The sequence below is a fragment of the Gorilla gorilla genome, chromosome 2, assembly GCF_029281585.2.
Source record: "Gorilla gorilla gorilla isolate KB3781 chromosome 2, NHGRI_mGorGor1-v2.1_pri, whole genome shotgun sequence".
Taxonomy (NCBI): domain Eukaryota; kingdom Metazoa; phylum Chordata; class Mammalia; order Primates; family Hominidae; genus Gorilla; species Gorilla gorilla.
This window is the reverse complement of record NC_086017.1, coordinates 41910766-41928513: the sequence shown is the minus strand read 5'-3', so window position 1 is coordinate 41928513 and position 17748 is coordinate 41910766. Positions and strand designations below refer to the sequence as shown.

At 41.8% G+C, this 17748-nt stretch overlaps 1 protein-coding gene across 2 annotated transcripts in view; it reads left to right on the top strand.

Moving 5' to 3' along the window:
• OSBPL10 (oxysterol binding protein like 10) overlaps positions 1-17748 on the top strand; it is a 418377-nt gene that overhangs the window by 17760 nt on the left and 382869 nt on the right. For both annotated transcript variants that reach the window (XM_055383346.2, XM_055383345.2), the window contains exon 2: positions 13594-13706. In XM_055383346.2, coding sequence (XP_055239321.1) covers positions 13699-13706 — 8 coding nt within the window. In that variant the 5' untranslated portion in view covers positions 13594-13698. The remainder of the gene's footprint in view (positions 1-13593; positions 13707-17748) is intronic.

The window sequence follows — 17748 nt, the reverse complement described above, 5'->3', positions numbered from 1 at the left end:
TCATTCTCTATCCATACATATACAGATCTTGCATTCTATTTTTGTAGTTTTTTTGTCAGAAAAGGTGCATACAGAAATGTATATATACCGTAAGTATATATATATATATAGCTCATTGACTTTTCACGAAGATAATTTCATACCTGTGTAACCACCACCCAGATCACAGAACGTTACCAGTGCTCCCTCATGCACTTTTTAGTCATTACCTCCATTCTCCTGGCTTCTTGAACCCTATATTAATTTAGCCTGTTTTTTTTTCTTTTGAGACAGGGTCTGGCTCTGTCTCCCAGGCTGGAGTGCAGTGGTGCTGTCTTGGCTCACTTTAACCTCCACCTCCTGGGCTCAATCAATCCTCCCATCTCAGCCTCCGAAGTAGCTGGGACTACAGGCATGTGCCACCACGCCTGGCTAATTTTTTTTTATAGAGATGGGATCTCACTGTGTTGCCCAGGCTGGTCTCGAACTCCTGGGCTCAAGAAATCCTCCTACCTTGGCCTCCCAGAGTGCTAGGATTACAGATCTGACCCACCATGCCTGGCCTAGCCTGTTGTTGTTGTTTTTTGTTTTGTTTTGTTTTGTTTTTTTGAGATGGAGTCTTGCTCTGTCACCCAGGCTGGAGTGCAGTGGCGCGATCTCGGCTCACTGCAACCTCCACCTCCTGGGTTCAAGCGATTCTCCTGCCTCAGCCTCCAAAGTAGCTGGGATTATAGGTGCCCACCACCATGCCCGGCTAATTTTTTTTTGTATTTTTAGTAGAGGTGGGGTTTTACCACCTTGGCCAGGCTTGTCTTGAACTCCTGACCTAGTGATCCACCCGCCTCGGCCTCCCAAAGTGGTGGGATTACAGGCATGAGCCACCGTGCCTGGCCTGTTGTTGTTTTGAGACAGAGTCTCGCTCTGTTGCCAGGCTGGAGTGGAGTGGCATGATCTTGGCTCACTGCAACCTCCACTTCCCAGGTTCAAGCGATTCTTCTGCCTCAGCCTGCTGAGTAGCTGGGATTACAGGCACATGCCACCATGCCCTACTAATTTTTGTATTTTTGTAGAGACAGGGTTTCATCATGTTGGCCAGGCTGGTCTTAAACTCCTGACCTCGTGATCCACCTGCCTCAGCCTCCCAAAGTGCTGGTATTACAGGTATGAGCCACCACACCCGGCCAGCCTAGCCTGTTTTTAAAATCAACATAAACCAGGCATGGTGGCACATGCTTGTAGTCCCAGCTACTCTGGAGGCTGAGGCAGGAGGATCCCTTGAGCCCAGGATTTCAAGACCAGCATGGGCAACATAGCGAGACGCTATCTCTACCAAAAAAATAAATAATTAGTTTGGCATTGTGGTGCATACATGTAGTCCCTATGGCCACTCCATAGACAGAGGCAGCCATTGGGAGGCTGAGGCAGGAAGATGACTTGAGCCCAGGTCAAGGCTGCAGTAAGCTATGATGGCACCACTGTATTCCAGCCTGGGCGACAGAGCATGACTCTGTCTTTAAAAAACAACTACAACAATTCATAAGCATGCATCATTTAAAAACATTTTGAATAGTTCAGGCTGGGTGGGGTGGCTCATGCCTGTAATGTCAGCACTTTGGGAGGCCGAGGTGGGCGGATCACTTGAGGTCAGGAGTTCGAGACGAGCCTGGACAACATGGTGAAACCCCATCTCTACTGAAAATACAAAATTAGTCAGGTGTGGTGGTGGGCACCTGTAATCCCAATTACACAGGAAACTGAGGCAGGAGAATTGCTTGAACCCAAGAGGCAGAGGTTGCAGTGAGCCGAGGTCGTGTCTCACTCCAGCCTGGGTGACAGAGCAAAACTCTGTCTCAAAAAAACAAAACAAAACAGAATAGTTCAAAGAATAGTACAGAGAAACCCATATACCTACCAACTAGATTCTATAATTGATAACATTTTGCTAAAGTTGGTTTATCACATATCTATCCATCTATTTTTCAAATGCATTTTGAAGTTGCAGACATTAGGGCATCTCATCCCTAAACATGTCTGCATTCATATCATTAACTAAAGTTCAAGGTTTCTTTATAATTCTCTTTTATGAGGTAAAATTAAATGCAGTGATATGCACAGATCTTATGAAAACTATTAGATAAGTTTTCAATGTCAATGGTCTTCATTTCCTGATAGTACTATGAATTATTAATTCTTTGAATTATTCTTATTGTCATACCCATACAAGTCCATGCAGTTAAAAATCAATGTCATTCTTGCCACAGGCCAATTCCTTTGCCTAGGTTGCCCTTCCTCAAGTGCCAGAGCTAAAAGTTTATGTGTCTCAGCTGGGTACTTCCACCTCCTGGGTTGGTCCCCCACCTGAGGGCCTCTATGTTACTCTTTACTCCCATTGTAGGTCTAGATAATCTGAGGCAGCAAACAATCCAGAGTAGTGATATGGTTAGGCTTGTGTCCTCACCCACATCTCATTTGAATTATAATCCTCATAACCCCCACGAGTCAAAGGAGAGACCAGGTGGAGGTAATTGGATCACGGGGGCAGTTTCCCCCATGCTATTCTCATGATAGTGACTGAGTTCTCATGAGATCTGATGGTTTCATAAAGGGCTCTTCCCACTTCGCTTGGCACTTCTTCCTGCTGCCCTGTTAAGAAGGTGCCTTGCTTTCCCTTTGCCTTCTGCCATGATTATAAGTTTTCTGATGCCTCTCCAACCACACTGAACCGTGAGTCAATTAAACCTCTTTCCTTTATAAATTACCCAGTCTCAGGCAATTCTCTATAGCAGTACGAAAATGGACTAATACAAGTAGATTTTACTAATCCTAGGGTCAATGGCATGACTGTTATGGAAAGGGGTTCTGATCTAGATCCCAGGAGAGGGTTCTTAAACCTCACGCAAAAAAAAATTGGGGGCAAGTCTATAAAGTGAAATCAAGTTTATTAGGAAGGTAAATGAATAAAAGAATGGCTACTCCATAGACACAGCAACCGCATGGGCTGCTCTACTGAGTATACTTATAGTTATTTCTTGATTATATGCTAAACAAGAGGTGGATTATTCATGAATTTTGCAGGAAATGAGCAAAGATTTCTTGGAACTGAGGGTTCCTTTCCACTTTAGACCATAAAGAGTAACTTCCTGATGTTGCCATGGCACTGGTGAGAGTGTCTTTTAGCATGCTAATGCATTATAATTAGCATATAATGAGCACTGAGGATGACCAGAGGTCACTTTCATTACTATCTTGGTTTGGATGGGTTTTAGCCAGCTTCTTTACTGCATCCTGTTTTATCAGCATGGTCTTTATGACCTGTGTCTTGTGTATCTTTATGACCTCTTATCTCATTCCATGACTAAGAATGCCTTACCTTCTGGGAATGCAGCCCAGTAGGTCTCAGACTTATTTTACCCAGCCCCTTTTCAAGATGGAGTTGCTCTGGTTCAAACGGCTCTGACATATGTCCCTCCTCCCTTTTACAAGGGTTGCAGAGGGACGAAGGTCCATCTTCTGTAATTTCTTCTGGCTGAATAGGGGCAATGATATTTCTGCCTAAGTATCAGGGTCTCTTGTATTCAGGGTAGACAGGAGCTCAGTCAGAAAGTGTAGGTATGGCAAGGGCCATTCGTATCTCTTGAGTCTGACCAAAGGTGACATCTGGAAGATTAAAATGTTCAATTTAAGAAAACATACAGTAAGCTTATCCTGCATTCCTACACAAAGAGTACAACAGCAATATACTCCACAAGAGTAAAGCAAAATAAGCAAACTATCCCAAGTAAACTAAATAAGAAGGCTTTCCATCAACTGGGCAATTGTTGGAACCCAGCTGATATGAAGTCTCTGGCTGATTCCAACATGTACCCAGAATTATAACATTGATTCAGATTTTTACATTACCTATCCCTCTTGTTTCTTCTGAGCTGCAGTCAGAAATCACTAGTTGGTTCACAGAAAGAAGCAGGGTGAGTCTAAATTGCAGAAAAAAACTCAAAAACAACTGATAAGACCAGAATCTAATAAACAGGTATATCATGGTTCTTGAGACATAATTTTTCTCTCTCCAGTTCTTATTTTTATTAAAAGCAAATCATGATAGGACTGATTTGTTTACAAAATAAGCTTTGATCTTATTATACCTGGCTTAATTATTTGTAAAAAGTGTAGCAAGAATAATTATTTGTCACATAGGCTCTTTTTAATTGGTTTTGATGGAACTTTGTTTCATAAGGAATCTCAGATAAGACCTTTTTTAAAGCCAAGGCCAGCCATGGGTTTACACATACAACCATCAAATACCTGTATGAATTGGTCAAATTCCTTTCCTCTTTAGCTCCCAAGATAACTTGGGGCTCCTGGGCCTGTCAGAAGTGGCATTCTTTACTTAACACAGATTAGGGACCCTGTACAGGAACTGTGTAGATGAGATATGTGGCCAGTTTTCCGAAAGGGCTTTTATTGGTTCTATAAGTCAGGTTTGATTCCTTAAAGGAAAGCAGGCGATTCCAGTCAAAGCCTAGGTAAAATAATCAATGTCTCCAATTGTGTCTTGTTACAAGAGAAAACAGATTCTTATTGCACTTATGCAAATAACTGTATTGATAATAATACTCACAACTGGTTTCCAAATTTTAGAGAAATCAAGTGGAGAGAAATATAATCCAAGTTTTGTTTATAGGAGTATACTTTACTAAAATGTTAAAAGCTATAAATATGGCTCATGCCTGTAACCCCAACACTTTGGGGGGCTGATGTGGGTGGGTCACGAGGTTAGGAGACCAGCCTGGCCAACATGGTGAAACCCCGTCTCTACTAAAAATACAAAAATTAGCCCAGTGTGGTGGCATGCACCTGTAATCCCAGATACTCAGGAGGCTGATGCAGGAGAATCACTTGAACCCAGGAGGCAGAGGATGCCGTGAGCTGAAATCATGCCATTGTGCTCCAGCCTGAGCGGCAGAGCTGGACTCCGTCTCAAAAAAAAAAAAAAAAAAAAAAAAAGCTATAAATAGTTCAAAAGTTTTCTTGGCTCTGAAAAACAAAACAAAGGATCAGCAATGTTTTAAGCAAAAAGTCATAAAAGGATTATTTCAGTCTTCTATTAGCTCAGTCCATGCAGTTAACTCCTGTTCTTGATATTCATGAACATTTCAGCTCTCCATGAGAGTCCTGAAAGTTTTTTCCTATATTCTAATGTTGCAGTCTCCAAAGTTATCAGAAACCTGCATTCAAGAGCACCTGTCAATGTCCTATACCCATCAAAGTCCTATAAACCACCTTATGTAGAGGATCAAAACAAGAGAACAATTGTCTGTGAATGACCAAAAGTCTTAGTTAGGACAGCCACTATTAAAGCCACAATTGCTGGGCACAGTGGCTCATGCCTGTAATCCCAGCACTTTGGGAGGCTGAGGCAGGTGGATCATGAGGTCAGGAGTTTGAGACCAGCCTGACCAACGTGGTGAAACCCCATCTCTACTAAAAATACAAAACTTAGCTGGGCGTAGTGGCCCGCCCCCATAATCCCAGCTACTTGGGAGGCTGAGGCAGGAGAATCGTTTGAACCTGGGAGGCAGAGGTTGCAGTGAGCCAGGATTATGCCATTGCACTCCAGCCTGGGTGACAGAGTGAGACTCCATCTCAAAAAAAAAAAAAAAAAAAAAAAAAGCCACAATTGACCAAGAAATGTTGGTTACTTCTGTGGCATACAACAATTTTATGTAATAATATAACTATTAATAACATACACTAAGTCATATAAGAATTATAGGAGTTTCAAATAATTTTGGAACACATACCAATAACATATACAAATACAACCCAAAGAAAGTCAAATACCATTTCATATTTGACAATGCTTCCTGTGTGATTTTTATACCAAATAAGCCAAATATGTCTCTTTTGGACTTTAGAGGACCTAATATCTAAAAGATTAATTAGATCAGAAAAAGACATAATTTAGAAAATGATTTTGGAAAGTTTATTAAATATCAAAGATTTAAGCACTTGATATTTTAAAATAGAATCCCAGGTTACCATAAGTCATTCACTTGGTCAAAATGATAACTCAAAAATTTTGTTAAAGGCAGAAACTTTTGCTCATTGATAGAGGGAAGATTTAGCTTTCCAAACAATCTGTCTCTTGTCTTTCCCTTCTTTTTCCTGTAGCTTATTCAAAAGTCAAACAAAACCCAAAAATTTCTTTCTTTCTTTCGTTTTTTTTTTTTTTGAGATGGAGTCTTGCCCTGTTGCCCAGGCTGGAGTGCAGTGGTGCAATCTTGGCTCACTGCAACCTCTGTCTGCCTCCCATGTTCAAGTGATTCTCTTGCCTCAGCCTTGAGATTACAGGCACATGCCACTACACCCAGCTAATTTTTGTATTTTTAGTAGAGATAGGGTTTCACCATGTTGGCCAGGCTGGTCTCAAACTCCTGACCTCCCATGATCCACCTGCCTCAGCCTCAGAAAGTGCTGGGATTACAGGTGTGAGCCACAGCACCATCCTCATTATTTTTTTTAATATTACATGAAAATCTTGTTCAAGAGAGAAAGCCAAATTTCACCCTTGCATTAGTGTACTGCTGATATCAAACCCAGGTCTTAATGAAAATTCATAGACAAATCTATCCAATTTTAATGTCTGACCATAAGGTAAGAGCCTCATAAACCTTTGATAACCCTTTACAATTTTTGTAAAAGGGCAGATTAGTGCTCTAAGAAAACCACATTGTGCTTTTATTCCAGTGTCCAATTTACAGAAAAACTGAGTAATACCCCCTTAACTTTAGCCAATATGTTCACACACAGAATTTCTTTTATAAGGTTAATTTTTCACAAACCTTCCACAACTTGCTCAAACCTTCAGCTTTATCCTAATATAACTTAAAATAATCCTTTAACCCTTTAGTTGAAAAATCCACATTCCCATGCCTTCTTATAACCTTTTACCAAAAGGACATTTCACTTTCCTCACGTGGCTTGCATGTAAAACTGTTTCTTTACACTTTATACTGTTAACACCAAAACTTTTACTTTTGGTGAAAAACCTGGTAAGCAAGCAATTAGAATTATGTACTAGGTGTGGAGCCTAGGACACCAGACAGAAGTGCAGATAAGGTCTGACTCTTTCCAGCATAGCCAGCGGGCATAGGTAACTCCACATGTCCCCAGGCCTTACCTAGAATCTACTGGCTTCAAAGCAGATAAGTCAATCAATTTTTTTTTTAATTGTACTGTAAGTTCTGGGATATATGTGCAGAACGTGCAGGTTTGTTACGTAGGTATACATGTGCCATGGTGGTTTGCTGCACCTATCAACCCGTCATCTAGGTTTTAAGCCCCGCATGCATTAGGTATTTGTCCTAATGCTCTCTCTCCCCTTGCCCCCCACTCCTGACAGGCCCCAATGTATGATGTTCCCCTCCCTGCATCCATGTGATCTCATTGTTCAACTCCCACTTGTGAGAACATGCAGTGTTTGGTTTTCTGTTCCTGTGTTAGTTTGCTGAGAATGATGGTTTCCAGCTTCATCCATGTCCCTGCAAAGTGCATGAACTCATCCTTTTTTATGGCTGCATGGTATTCCATGGTATATATGTGCCACATTTTTTTATCTAGTCTATCATTGATGGGCATTTGGGTTGGTTCCAAGTCTTTGCTATTGTAAATAGTGCTGCAATAAGCATATGTGTGCATATGTCTTTATAGTAGAATGATTTATAATCTTTTGGGTATATACCCAGTAATGGGATTGCTGGGTCGACTGGTATTTCTGGTTCTAGATCCTTGATGAATCACCACACTGTCTTCCACAATAAAGTCAACCAATTTTCAAAAGTCAAAGAAGCAGTTTATGACATTAAAGCATTTAGCAAATCTAATCTCTGACCTAATTTAAACCAAATATCTAAATTTTATTAATCTTTATTTTGCTTTTTTTTTTTGTGACAGGATCTTATTCTGTCACTCAGGTTGGAGTGGAGTGGTGCGATCTCTGCTCATTCCAACCTCTACCTCCCAGGCTCAAGTGATCCTCCCACCTCAGCCTCCCAAGTAGCTGGGACCACAGGTGCATGCCACCACACCCAGCTAATTTTTTGTATTTTTGGTAAAGGTGGGGTTTTGCCATGTTTCCCAGGCTGGTCTTGAACTCCTGAGCTCAGGTGATCACCTACCTCAGCCTTCCTAATGCTGAGATTACAAGCATGAGCCACTGTACCTGGGCTACCAATAATCTTGAAAACTGTCTTTATTTCCCAAAGCTTACTAAAGTCATGTGAATTAAAAAGCATTACAGTTTTTATTTTTCTGACAAAACATTTGAATTAAGTGTTTATTATTTTTAAGCCAGTTAATTAGATCTCTTTCATACATAGACATCACACACACACCACATATAAATACACAGACAGAAAAGAAGATCTAGTAGTTGTAGGATTTTTCATTTGCCAGTTTTTTTAGTTTCTTAATTGGATTACTGGCTTCAGGGTGGAACCCTTCAAGAAACAGGTCTAGGAAAACATGCAGTTTCCAGGACCTAGTAAGCAGGCATGGCTGGAAGGGAAAATAGATCCACAAAAATTAAGGGTCTCATTTTTATACCAGATCCTGGATCCCCAAAGAGAGGGAACTAGCCCATTTCCCATAGGAGTCTTATCTCTCAGTGGGGGGTGAGGATATTTTACCATAACTTCCAGGTGGCCAAGAGCATGCTTCTCTAATCCAAACATCAAAGAGCTGAGTATCCCCTGATAACTGCCATTAGCTATCCCCAAAAGTGTTTTTCCTACCTAGTTATTCCACACCAAAGCTTTCTCATAATGAGAATTTCTGATAATGCTCCAAAAGTAAAAAAAAGTCAGATAACACAATGCAAAACAGAACAGATCCTTAGATTTTGAGAGGGATCTATCCACTTTGAATTCCTGGGGTTTCATGAGGAAAACAGATTTTTCCCAAAATGGAGTCTGTGGTGCCTCCTCTGTTTTCCCCAGCAGTCTCAGGCTGTTAGAAATTATCTTAGGTCCTCTCTTGTGTGCATCAAGAGTAGCAAGAAGGCAAAATAGAGACAAACCATTCAGTCAACTAAGAAGAAAATAAAGCCTCTTTTCCAGAAAAACAAGAGCCAAGAAGATAAAAAACATAAAGGCCTTCTAAATATATGTATAGCTTGGATATCCACTTTTAATTAAGCTGACTTTTAGCCAGTGAGCTCTTAAAAAAAATCCTTTTGTGGCTGGGCATGGTGGCTCACACTTGTAATCCCAGCACTTTGGGAGGCCAAGGTGGGCGGATCACCTGAGGTTGGGAGTTCGAGCCCAGCTGACCAACATGGAGAAACCCCATCTCTACTAAAAATACAAAATTAGCGGGGCATGGTAGCAGGCGCCTGTAATTCTAGCTACTTGGGAGGCTGTGGCAGGAGAATCACTTGAATTAGGGAGGTGGAGGTTGCGGTGAGCTGAGATTGCACCACTGTACTCCAGCCTGGGCAACAAGAGCGAAACTTCATCTCAAAAAAAAAAAAAAAAAAAAAAAAATCCTTTTATATCTCTTATTACCTGACTTTAGCCAGGCCAAACAGCCAATATTTCTGGCCTTTGAACTTTACCAAAAGTAATCTCCCAGGTGAAACTAATAAGCCTTAACTAAGGTTATGACTTAACCATGAGTGTATGAGGTATTTTCAAAGATGTGGTTAGAAGTTTTTTCAAGATTTAGAAACACCAAAGGTAGCTCAGAGAAAGGAAGATTCAAGAAGGGAAGTTAGAAGTTGTTCATGGAGGAGAAGAGAATCAACAAATGGCAAAGATCACACAGATATCAAACCAGAAAGGACTCATTCCCTAAGCCAGAAATTGAACCCTGAATTCATGCCACCGTTGTGAAAAGAAAGCCTTAGCTACTAAGCTACAGCACTGGGCAGTCTCTATTGCTCTTCTCAGAAGGAGCCTAGAGCAGTCAATTTTGAGCTTGCAATGGCTTTTAACTGCTCGAGATATGTTTTAGAGCTATGACATAAACTCCAAAATTCCTGTCCTCCAGATGGTGAAGATCAAGAGAAAGTATGCCCATGGTTACAAGGTCAAGCTCCTAAGGACCTTGGGACAAGAGGGAAACTTCATCCAGTTTTTGCTGTTGTTACGCCAGATTCATTACAGCTTAAGACTAGCCTCACAAATCCTTTTTCCCATTAATCAAAACTTTGCAGAGGAGACAGTGATTTTTACCATTCCTATAACCAGTTTTCACAGAAAGAGAGGAAAGGGAAGGGAGAAAAGTGTTGACTGCAGCGAGGTGGGGAAGGCAAGGAGCTCGGGGAGGCCAGAGAAAGACCTACCCATTGCACTAACACTGAATCAAAACTTCAGGCAGCTGCTTGCTGATCACCAAGGGATCTTTTCCAGTAGTCCCATCAGCTCTCAAGTTTTCCCATTTGGGGAAAAGAAAAGTTCTCCATGTCCCATAATCTTGTACATGCCTAATCCTGTCACTCATAGCCATCAGCAGAGAGTACAAGGCAGATTAATCCAAAGAGAATAGTGGTTAAGATCTCATAGTGCCAAATCCATTTTTAAGCAAGGGGGACTTTACTGAGAGGGGCCTCTAACCCCCTAAATCTTAGGAAGGATTCTAACCTTCCTAATTTGGGCCTTGCCTCAAACCCAAGTTTAATCAAGCATCCTTGCCTTTTATTAAGAGGAGCCTTTAACCCTCTCTGTCTTTAGAGAGACTCTCCTAAGTTGGGCCTCTAACCCAATCCTATCCTTTACCTGGGTAAAATGTACCCTACCACTTACCCAAAGTTGGCCGATTGGTGCTGCAATCTATGTCCTTGGGGTCAGGAGTCTCCCCAGTATAGTCCCTTCATGGTCGCCAGGAAGATGTTACTAAAAAGGGCTCCTGATCCAGACCCCAAGAGGGCGTTCTTGGACCTCGCACAAGAAAGAATTTGGGATGAGTCTATACAGTAAAAGCAAGTTTATTAGGAAAGTAAAGGAATAAAGTAATGGCTGCTCCATAGGCAGAGCAGTGGCATGGGCTGCTCAACTGAGTATACTTGTAGTTATTTCTTGACTATATGTTAAGTGAGGGGTGGATTATTCGTAAGTTTTCTGGGAAATGGGCAGGGATTTCCTGGAACTGAGGGGTCCTTCCCTCTTTAGACCATATAGGGTAACTTCCGGATGTTGCAATGGCATTTGTAAACTGTCATAGCACTGGTAGGAGTGTCTTTTAGCATGCTAATGTTTTCTAATTAGTGTATAATGAGCAGTGAGAATGACCAGAGGTCACTTTCATTGCCATCTTGTTTTTGGTGGGTTTTGGGATGCCAGCTTCTTTACTGCATCCTGTTTTATCAGCAAAGTCTTTATGACCTGTATCTTGTGCTGATCTCCTATCTCATCCTGTGACTAAGAATGTCCAAGCTCCTGGGATTGTAGGTCTCAGCCTTATTTTACCCAGCCCCTATCCAAAATGGAGTTGCTCTGGTTCAAACACCTCTGACATGACCAGCTGGTAGTTGGATGGGGGGATTTAAAGGGGTATAGAGAAAAAAAACAGCTAGTCTATAGTAAGAGTGTCTAGAAGAGGCTGGGCATGGTGGCTAACGCCTGTAATCCCACCACTTTAGGAGGCCAAGGCGGGTGGATCACCTGAGGTCAGGAGTTTGAGACCAGCCTGACCAACATGGTGAAACCCTGCCTCTACTGAAAATACAAAATTAGCCGGGCATGGTGGCGTATGCCTGTAATCACAGCTATTTGGGAGGCTGAGGCAGGCGAATCACTTGAACAAGGAAGGCAGATGTTGTAGTGAGCGGAGATCGTGCCATTGCACTCCAGCCTGGGCAATGAGTGAAACTCTGTCTCAAAAAAAAAAAAAAAAAAAATAGTAGTAATGTCTAGGAGAGATGACAGTATATAATGAGAATGGATTTTAGGAACGGGGTCTTGAATATTTTGAGCAGAGGGATGAGAGGGAGAGATATCAGTATTGGGAAGGGAAAGGAAAGAAAGCAAAATTAATAGGAACTGCCCAGTGCGGTGGTTAGAGGAAGAGATGTGGGGTTGTCAGAGGCATTTGAAGCATAGCAACTCCATCTTTAATAGGGGCTGGGTAAAATAAGCTTCAGGTTTGCTGGGCTGCATTCTTAGTCACAGGATGATATTGGAGGTCGGCAGGACTGGTATCACAAGATACAGGTCACAAGACTTTGTTGATAAAACTGGTTGTAGGCTGGGCGTGGTGGCTTATGCCTGTAATCCCAGCACTTTGGGAGGCCGAGGCGGGTGGATCACGAGGTCAGGAGATCGAGACCATCCTGGCTAACATGGTGAAACCCCATCTCTACTAAAAACAATACAAAAAATTAGCCAGGCGTAGTGGCGGGTGCCTGTAGTCCCAGCTACTCGGGAGGCTGAGGCAGGAGAATGGTGTGAACCCGGGAGGCGGAGCTTGCAGTGAGCCGAGATCGCACCACTGCACTCCAGCCTGGGCGACAGAGCAAGACTCCGTCTCAAAAAAAAAAAAAAACCAAAAAACCAAAAACAGGTTGTAGTAAAGATGCAAGCCAAAACCCACCAAAACCAAGATGGCGACAAAAGTGACCACTGGCTGTCCTCACTTCTCATTATACGCTAATTATAATGTAATAGCATGTTAAAAGACACCCCTACCAGCGTCATGACAGTTTATAAATGCCATGGCAACGTCAGGAACTTCCACTATATGGTCTAAAGAGGGGAGAACCCCTCAGTTCCAGGAAATCCCTGCCCCTTTCCGGGAAAAATCGTGAATAATCCACTGCTTGTTTAGCATATAATCAAGAAATAACCATAAAAATAGCCACACAGCATCCCTCGGTGCTACTCTGTCTACGGAGTAGCCATTATTTTGTTTCTTTACTTCTCTAATAAACTTGTTTTCAAGGCCAGGCATGGTGGCTCAGCCTGTAATCCTAGCATTTTGGGAGGCTGAGGAGAGTGGACAGCTTGAGCTCAGGGATTCAAGACCAGCCTGGGCAACATGGCAAAACCCTGTCTCTACAAAGAATACAAAAATTAGCTGGGCTGGTGGCACACACCTACAGTCTCAGCTATCTGGGAGGCAGAGATTAGCAGAGGTTGCAGTGAGCCGAGATCGTGCCACTGCACTCCAGCCTGGGTGACAGAATAAGACCCTGTCTCAAAGAAAAACAAAACAAACTTGCTTTCACTAGACTCTATGGACTTACCCAGAATTCTTTCTTGAGTGAGATCCAAGAACCCTCTCTTGGAGTCTAGATCGGGACCCTTTTTCTGGTAACAGGGTCTGACTTCTTGCATGTCCCTGTTCCACCACTTAGTAGTTGTCTGTTTGTTTTAATTTAACTCTCTGTGCCTTAATTTCCTTTTCTGTAAAATGGGGATAATAATAGTAGCTATTCCATTAGATTCTTGTGAGAAGTACATGAAATCATGTAAATAAATGATAGTGAATGCCCTACCTCTTGGTTAATGTACGGCAAATGTTCGCTGAATGGGTGAATTGGTGGTTGGTTGGCTTAGCTTTGGGGCCAGTCTTTAACATTTACGATTTATAGTAAGAAAGTCTCTTGCTATCCTTCCACAGCTATCCCCCATCCTCATCACTTTCCTATCTGGCTGCTGCAGCAGAAACATTTATTTAATAGGAAATAGAACTACTCATTCTGCAAGAAGAGTCTTTAAATTGCAGATGCCTGGGTGAGTTATTATATTTATATAAGTGGATTTTGTTTAAAGTGCAGACAGTGATCTCTGATCTCTTTTTGATTTGACAAAGAAAGGTAGAGTGAACTTGGAGTCTAAAGGTGGAAGAGCTAAAGCCACTGGGGTTGAGGAAAAAGCAAAAGGAATAGATGGGAGACAACCAGGACACATTTTGACACATTTTGATGAGGGCGTCAATTTTTAAGAGTAAGCAGTATTTTTATATAAGAAGGACCCCATTTTTCTTTTAGAGATAGGATCTCATTGTGTCACACAGGCTGGAGTCCAGTGGTATCACCATAGCTCAGTGCAACCTTGAACTCCTGATCCTCCCTCCTTGGCCTCCCAAAGTGCTAGGATTACAGGTGAGAGCAACTGTGCTGGGCTGAGGGCCCCATTTTTGCAATGCCAAAATATTCTGTATAATAAGTAAGAAATAAGAACCCACAGGAAAGTAGATTCAGGACAAACAACGGAACCGAGATTCTGGTGTTTGTTTGTTGTTTGTTGACTGGTCAAGTGCAGTATTAAGAAGTCAGGAAAGAGTGGAACAAGGAGTTCAACCTGTAACTGAGCAATCATTTGAGATAACTCACTATCTTCAAACAGGCAGAGATTCTGTTCTTTAAAAACATTGAGTAATCACACACACTGATTCTTAGGCTTCATCTGCTCACACCTGGTACACACCCATACAAATCCCTTCCTAGCTTTTTGTTTAATGCTGCTGAGTCAGCCCCGTTGGATGAGAGAGAAGGGAGGAAGCTTAGCTTCACTTTGTGAGCCACCCCTTCCCCCACAGCTTACTTCTAGGCAGATGTGGGAAGCCTTGAGAGGCTGGCATAGTTTCCAAGTTGGATGCCTCCTTTAAAAATGTCTGTTAATTCTGACTACAGGCTAGAGCTGTCAGTTTGGAACCCCTTTAGGTGGAAAGCCAAGCTTATAGTCATTCTATTATTGACCCTGTCTCATTTCCTGGTGACTTTTCACCGTGTACACAAAGCTTTCACCTGTTATGCCCTCTCCCAGCCTCTTGCCCAACAGTCTTGGCTGTCTTTTTGTAAACTGATCTGTTAGTATATACTCTATTATTAGTTTAGTCTTATCATAATCACCGTAACAGCTGCTGTTAAAATTTACTTTCACAACAGACATTAGTGTAATCTAGCTCCTAGTGGCTCAAAAGTGTTTTCTTGCATTTGTGAGAAACCCAGTAGAAGCTACAAGCAAAGGGACTTGGAATGCTTCCTGGTAGAATGCCTGCACCAGATGGGAACCATACCCTGAATTGCCTTTGGAAAAGCAATCTATGCTCCATCCAGACTGTTTCTCATTCACACTAGCTCATGGCCCCACCCACTATGCCATCTTAAAAGGCAAGGCCTCTTCTATTTTGAAAACTTCCAACAACAAAAAATGTGGGTTAAGCAAAATTAAATACTGTAAGTTATCTCACACTGCAAATTAATTTTAATAGGAAGACACAATTGAGTTTTTCTGGAATCTTTCAAAGTAGAGCATTCATTTTGAGTTAGGCCTAGTTTGCCCTCAAAAATCAGGTTCCCTTCTCTGCAAATTTTAAGTAGAGGCTGCATTGAATTACTATTTCAAATAAGGTTGAGAAATAAGATTCTTTCAGCAAATAATTTTTTTGAGCATTATACAAGTTTATTCCTATTTATACTTAGTATATGGCATCTGTTATTTAGGATTCAGAATCGTGTTTTTTTTTGTTTTTTTTTTTTTTTGAGATGGAGTTTTGCTCTTGTTGCCCAGGCTGGAGTGCAATGATGCAATCTTGGCTCACTGCAACCTCTGCCTCCCGGGTTCAAGCCATTCTCCTGCGTCAGCCTCCTGAGTAGCTGGGATTATAGGCATGTGCTACCACACCCGGCTAATTTTGTATTTTCAGTAGAGACTGGGTTTCTCCTGTTGGTCAGGCTTGGTCGCTAACTCCCGAGCTCAAGTGATCTGCCCGCCTTGGCCTCCCAAAGTGCTGGGATTACAGGTGTGAGCCACAGCACCCGACCAGGATTCAGAATCTTTATTAGATACAACTGTTTGCCATTAAAATTTTTTAAAATTATGTTATATATTATTATTATTATTTATTTTATATATATTATTTCCCAACTAATATTCTTTGCATTGATAGGGGAATTCTTTTTAAGGTTTTGCCAGAAGTGATCAGAATAATATGAATCTTATATTACGAAAGATAGATTTGGAACACAAAATTTAACCTGAATAGCCTAGAAATGTTAAAATTAATACAATATATTTTGTATATTGACTTTACAGGGTGATTATAACATTGCAGAAGACCACAGCTTGGCTTGGTTTCAATATAAATATGTGGAATTTTCTTTTGTTAAAAAGTAATTTCAACTTTTATTTTAGATTTAAGGGATACATGTTCAGGCTTGTTACATTGGTATATTGTGTGATGCTGTCACCAAAGTACCCAACAGGTAGTGAGCACAGTACCCAACAGGTAGTGAGCACAGTACCCAATAGGTAGTGAGCACAGTACCCAACAGGTAGTGAGCACAGTACCCAACAGGTAGTGAGCACAGTACCCAATAGGTAGTGAGCATAGTACCCAATAGGTAGTGAGCATAGTACCCAATAGGTAGTTTTTCAGCCCTTGCCCCCTCCCTCCATTCCCCCTCTAATAGTCCCCAGTGTCTATTGTTGCCATCTTTATGTCCGTGAGTACCCAATGTTTAGCTCTCACTTATAAGTGAGAACATGCGGTATTTCGTTTTCTGTTCCTGCATTAATTCACTTAGGATAATGGCCTCCAGCTGCATCCATGCTGCTGCAAAGAACATGATTTCATTCTTTTTATGGCTGTGCTTTTAGCAAATTATTTTTGAGTTCCTACTATGTGTAGGGCTCCCTGCTACACATAGTGCTGGCCTTAGGAGAAAGGAGTGATAGTGTTGCGAGAAGTCAGGGATCCCAAACGGAGTGACCTGCTGGAGCCACAGCAGAGGAACATAAATTATGAAGATTTCATGGACATTTACCAGTTCCCAAATAATACTTTCATAATTTCTTACACCTGTCTTACTTTAATCTCTTAATCCTGTTATCTTCGTAAGCTGAGGATGTACGTCATCTCAGGACCACTGTGATAATTGTGTTAACTGTACAAATTGATTATAAAACATGTGTGTTTGAACAATATGAAATCAGTGCACCTTGAAAACGAAGAGAATATCAGCGATTTTCAGGGAACAAGGGAAGACAACCATAAGGTCTGACTGCCTGCAGGGTCAGGCAAAATACAGCCATATTTTTCTTCTTGCAGAGAGCCTATAAACGGAGGTGCAAGTAGGGAAGATATCACTAAATTCTTTTCCTAGCAAGGAATATTAATAATTAATACCCTGGGGAAGGAATGCATTCCTCAGGGGAGGTCTATAAACAGCTGCTCTGGGAGTGTCTGTCTTATGCGGTTGAGATACGGACTGAAATGTGCCCTGGTCTCCTGCAGTACCCTCAGACTTACTAGGGTGGGGAAAAAACCCGCCCCAGTAAATTTGAGGTCAGACCAGTTCTCTGCTCTCGAACCCTGTTTTCTGTTGTTTAAGATGTTTATCAAGACAATACTTGCACTGCTGAACATAGACCCTTATCAGTAATTCTGCTTTTGCCCTTTGCCTTGTGATCTTTGCTTTTGCCCTTTGCCTTGTGATCTTTGGACCCTTATCAGGAGTTTCTGATTTTGTCCTTGTCCTGTTTCCTCAGAAGCCTGTGATCTTTGTTCTCCTTTTTGCCCTTTGAAGCATGCGATCTTGTGACCTACTCCCTGTTCTTGCACCCCCTCCCCTTTTGAAATCCTTAATAAAATTTGCTGGCTTTAAGGCTCAGGTGGGCATCACGGTCCTACCGATATGTGATGTCACCCCCGGTGACCCAGCTGTAAAATTCCTCTCTTTGTACTCTTTCTCTTTATTTCTCAGCCGGCCAACACTTATGGAAAATAGAAAGAACCTACACTGAAATATTGGGGGCAGGTTCCCCCAAT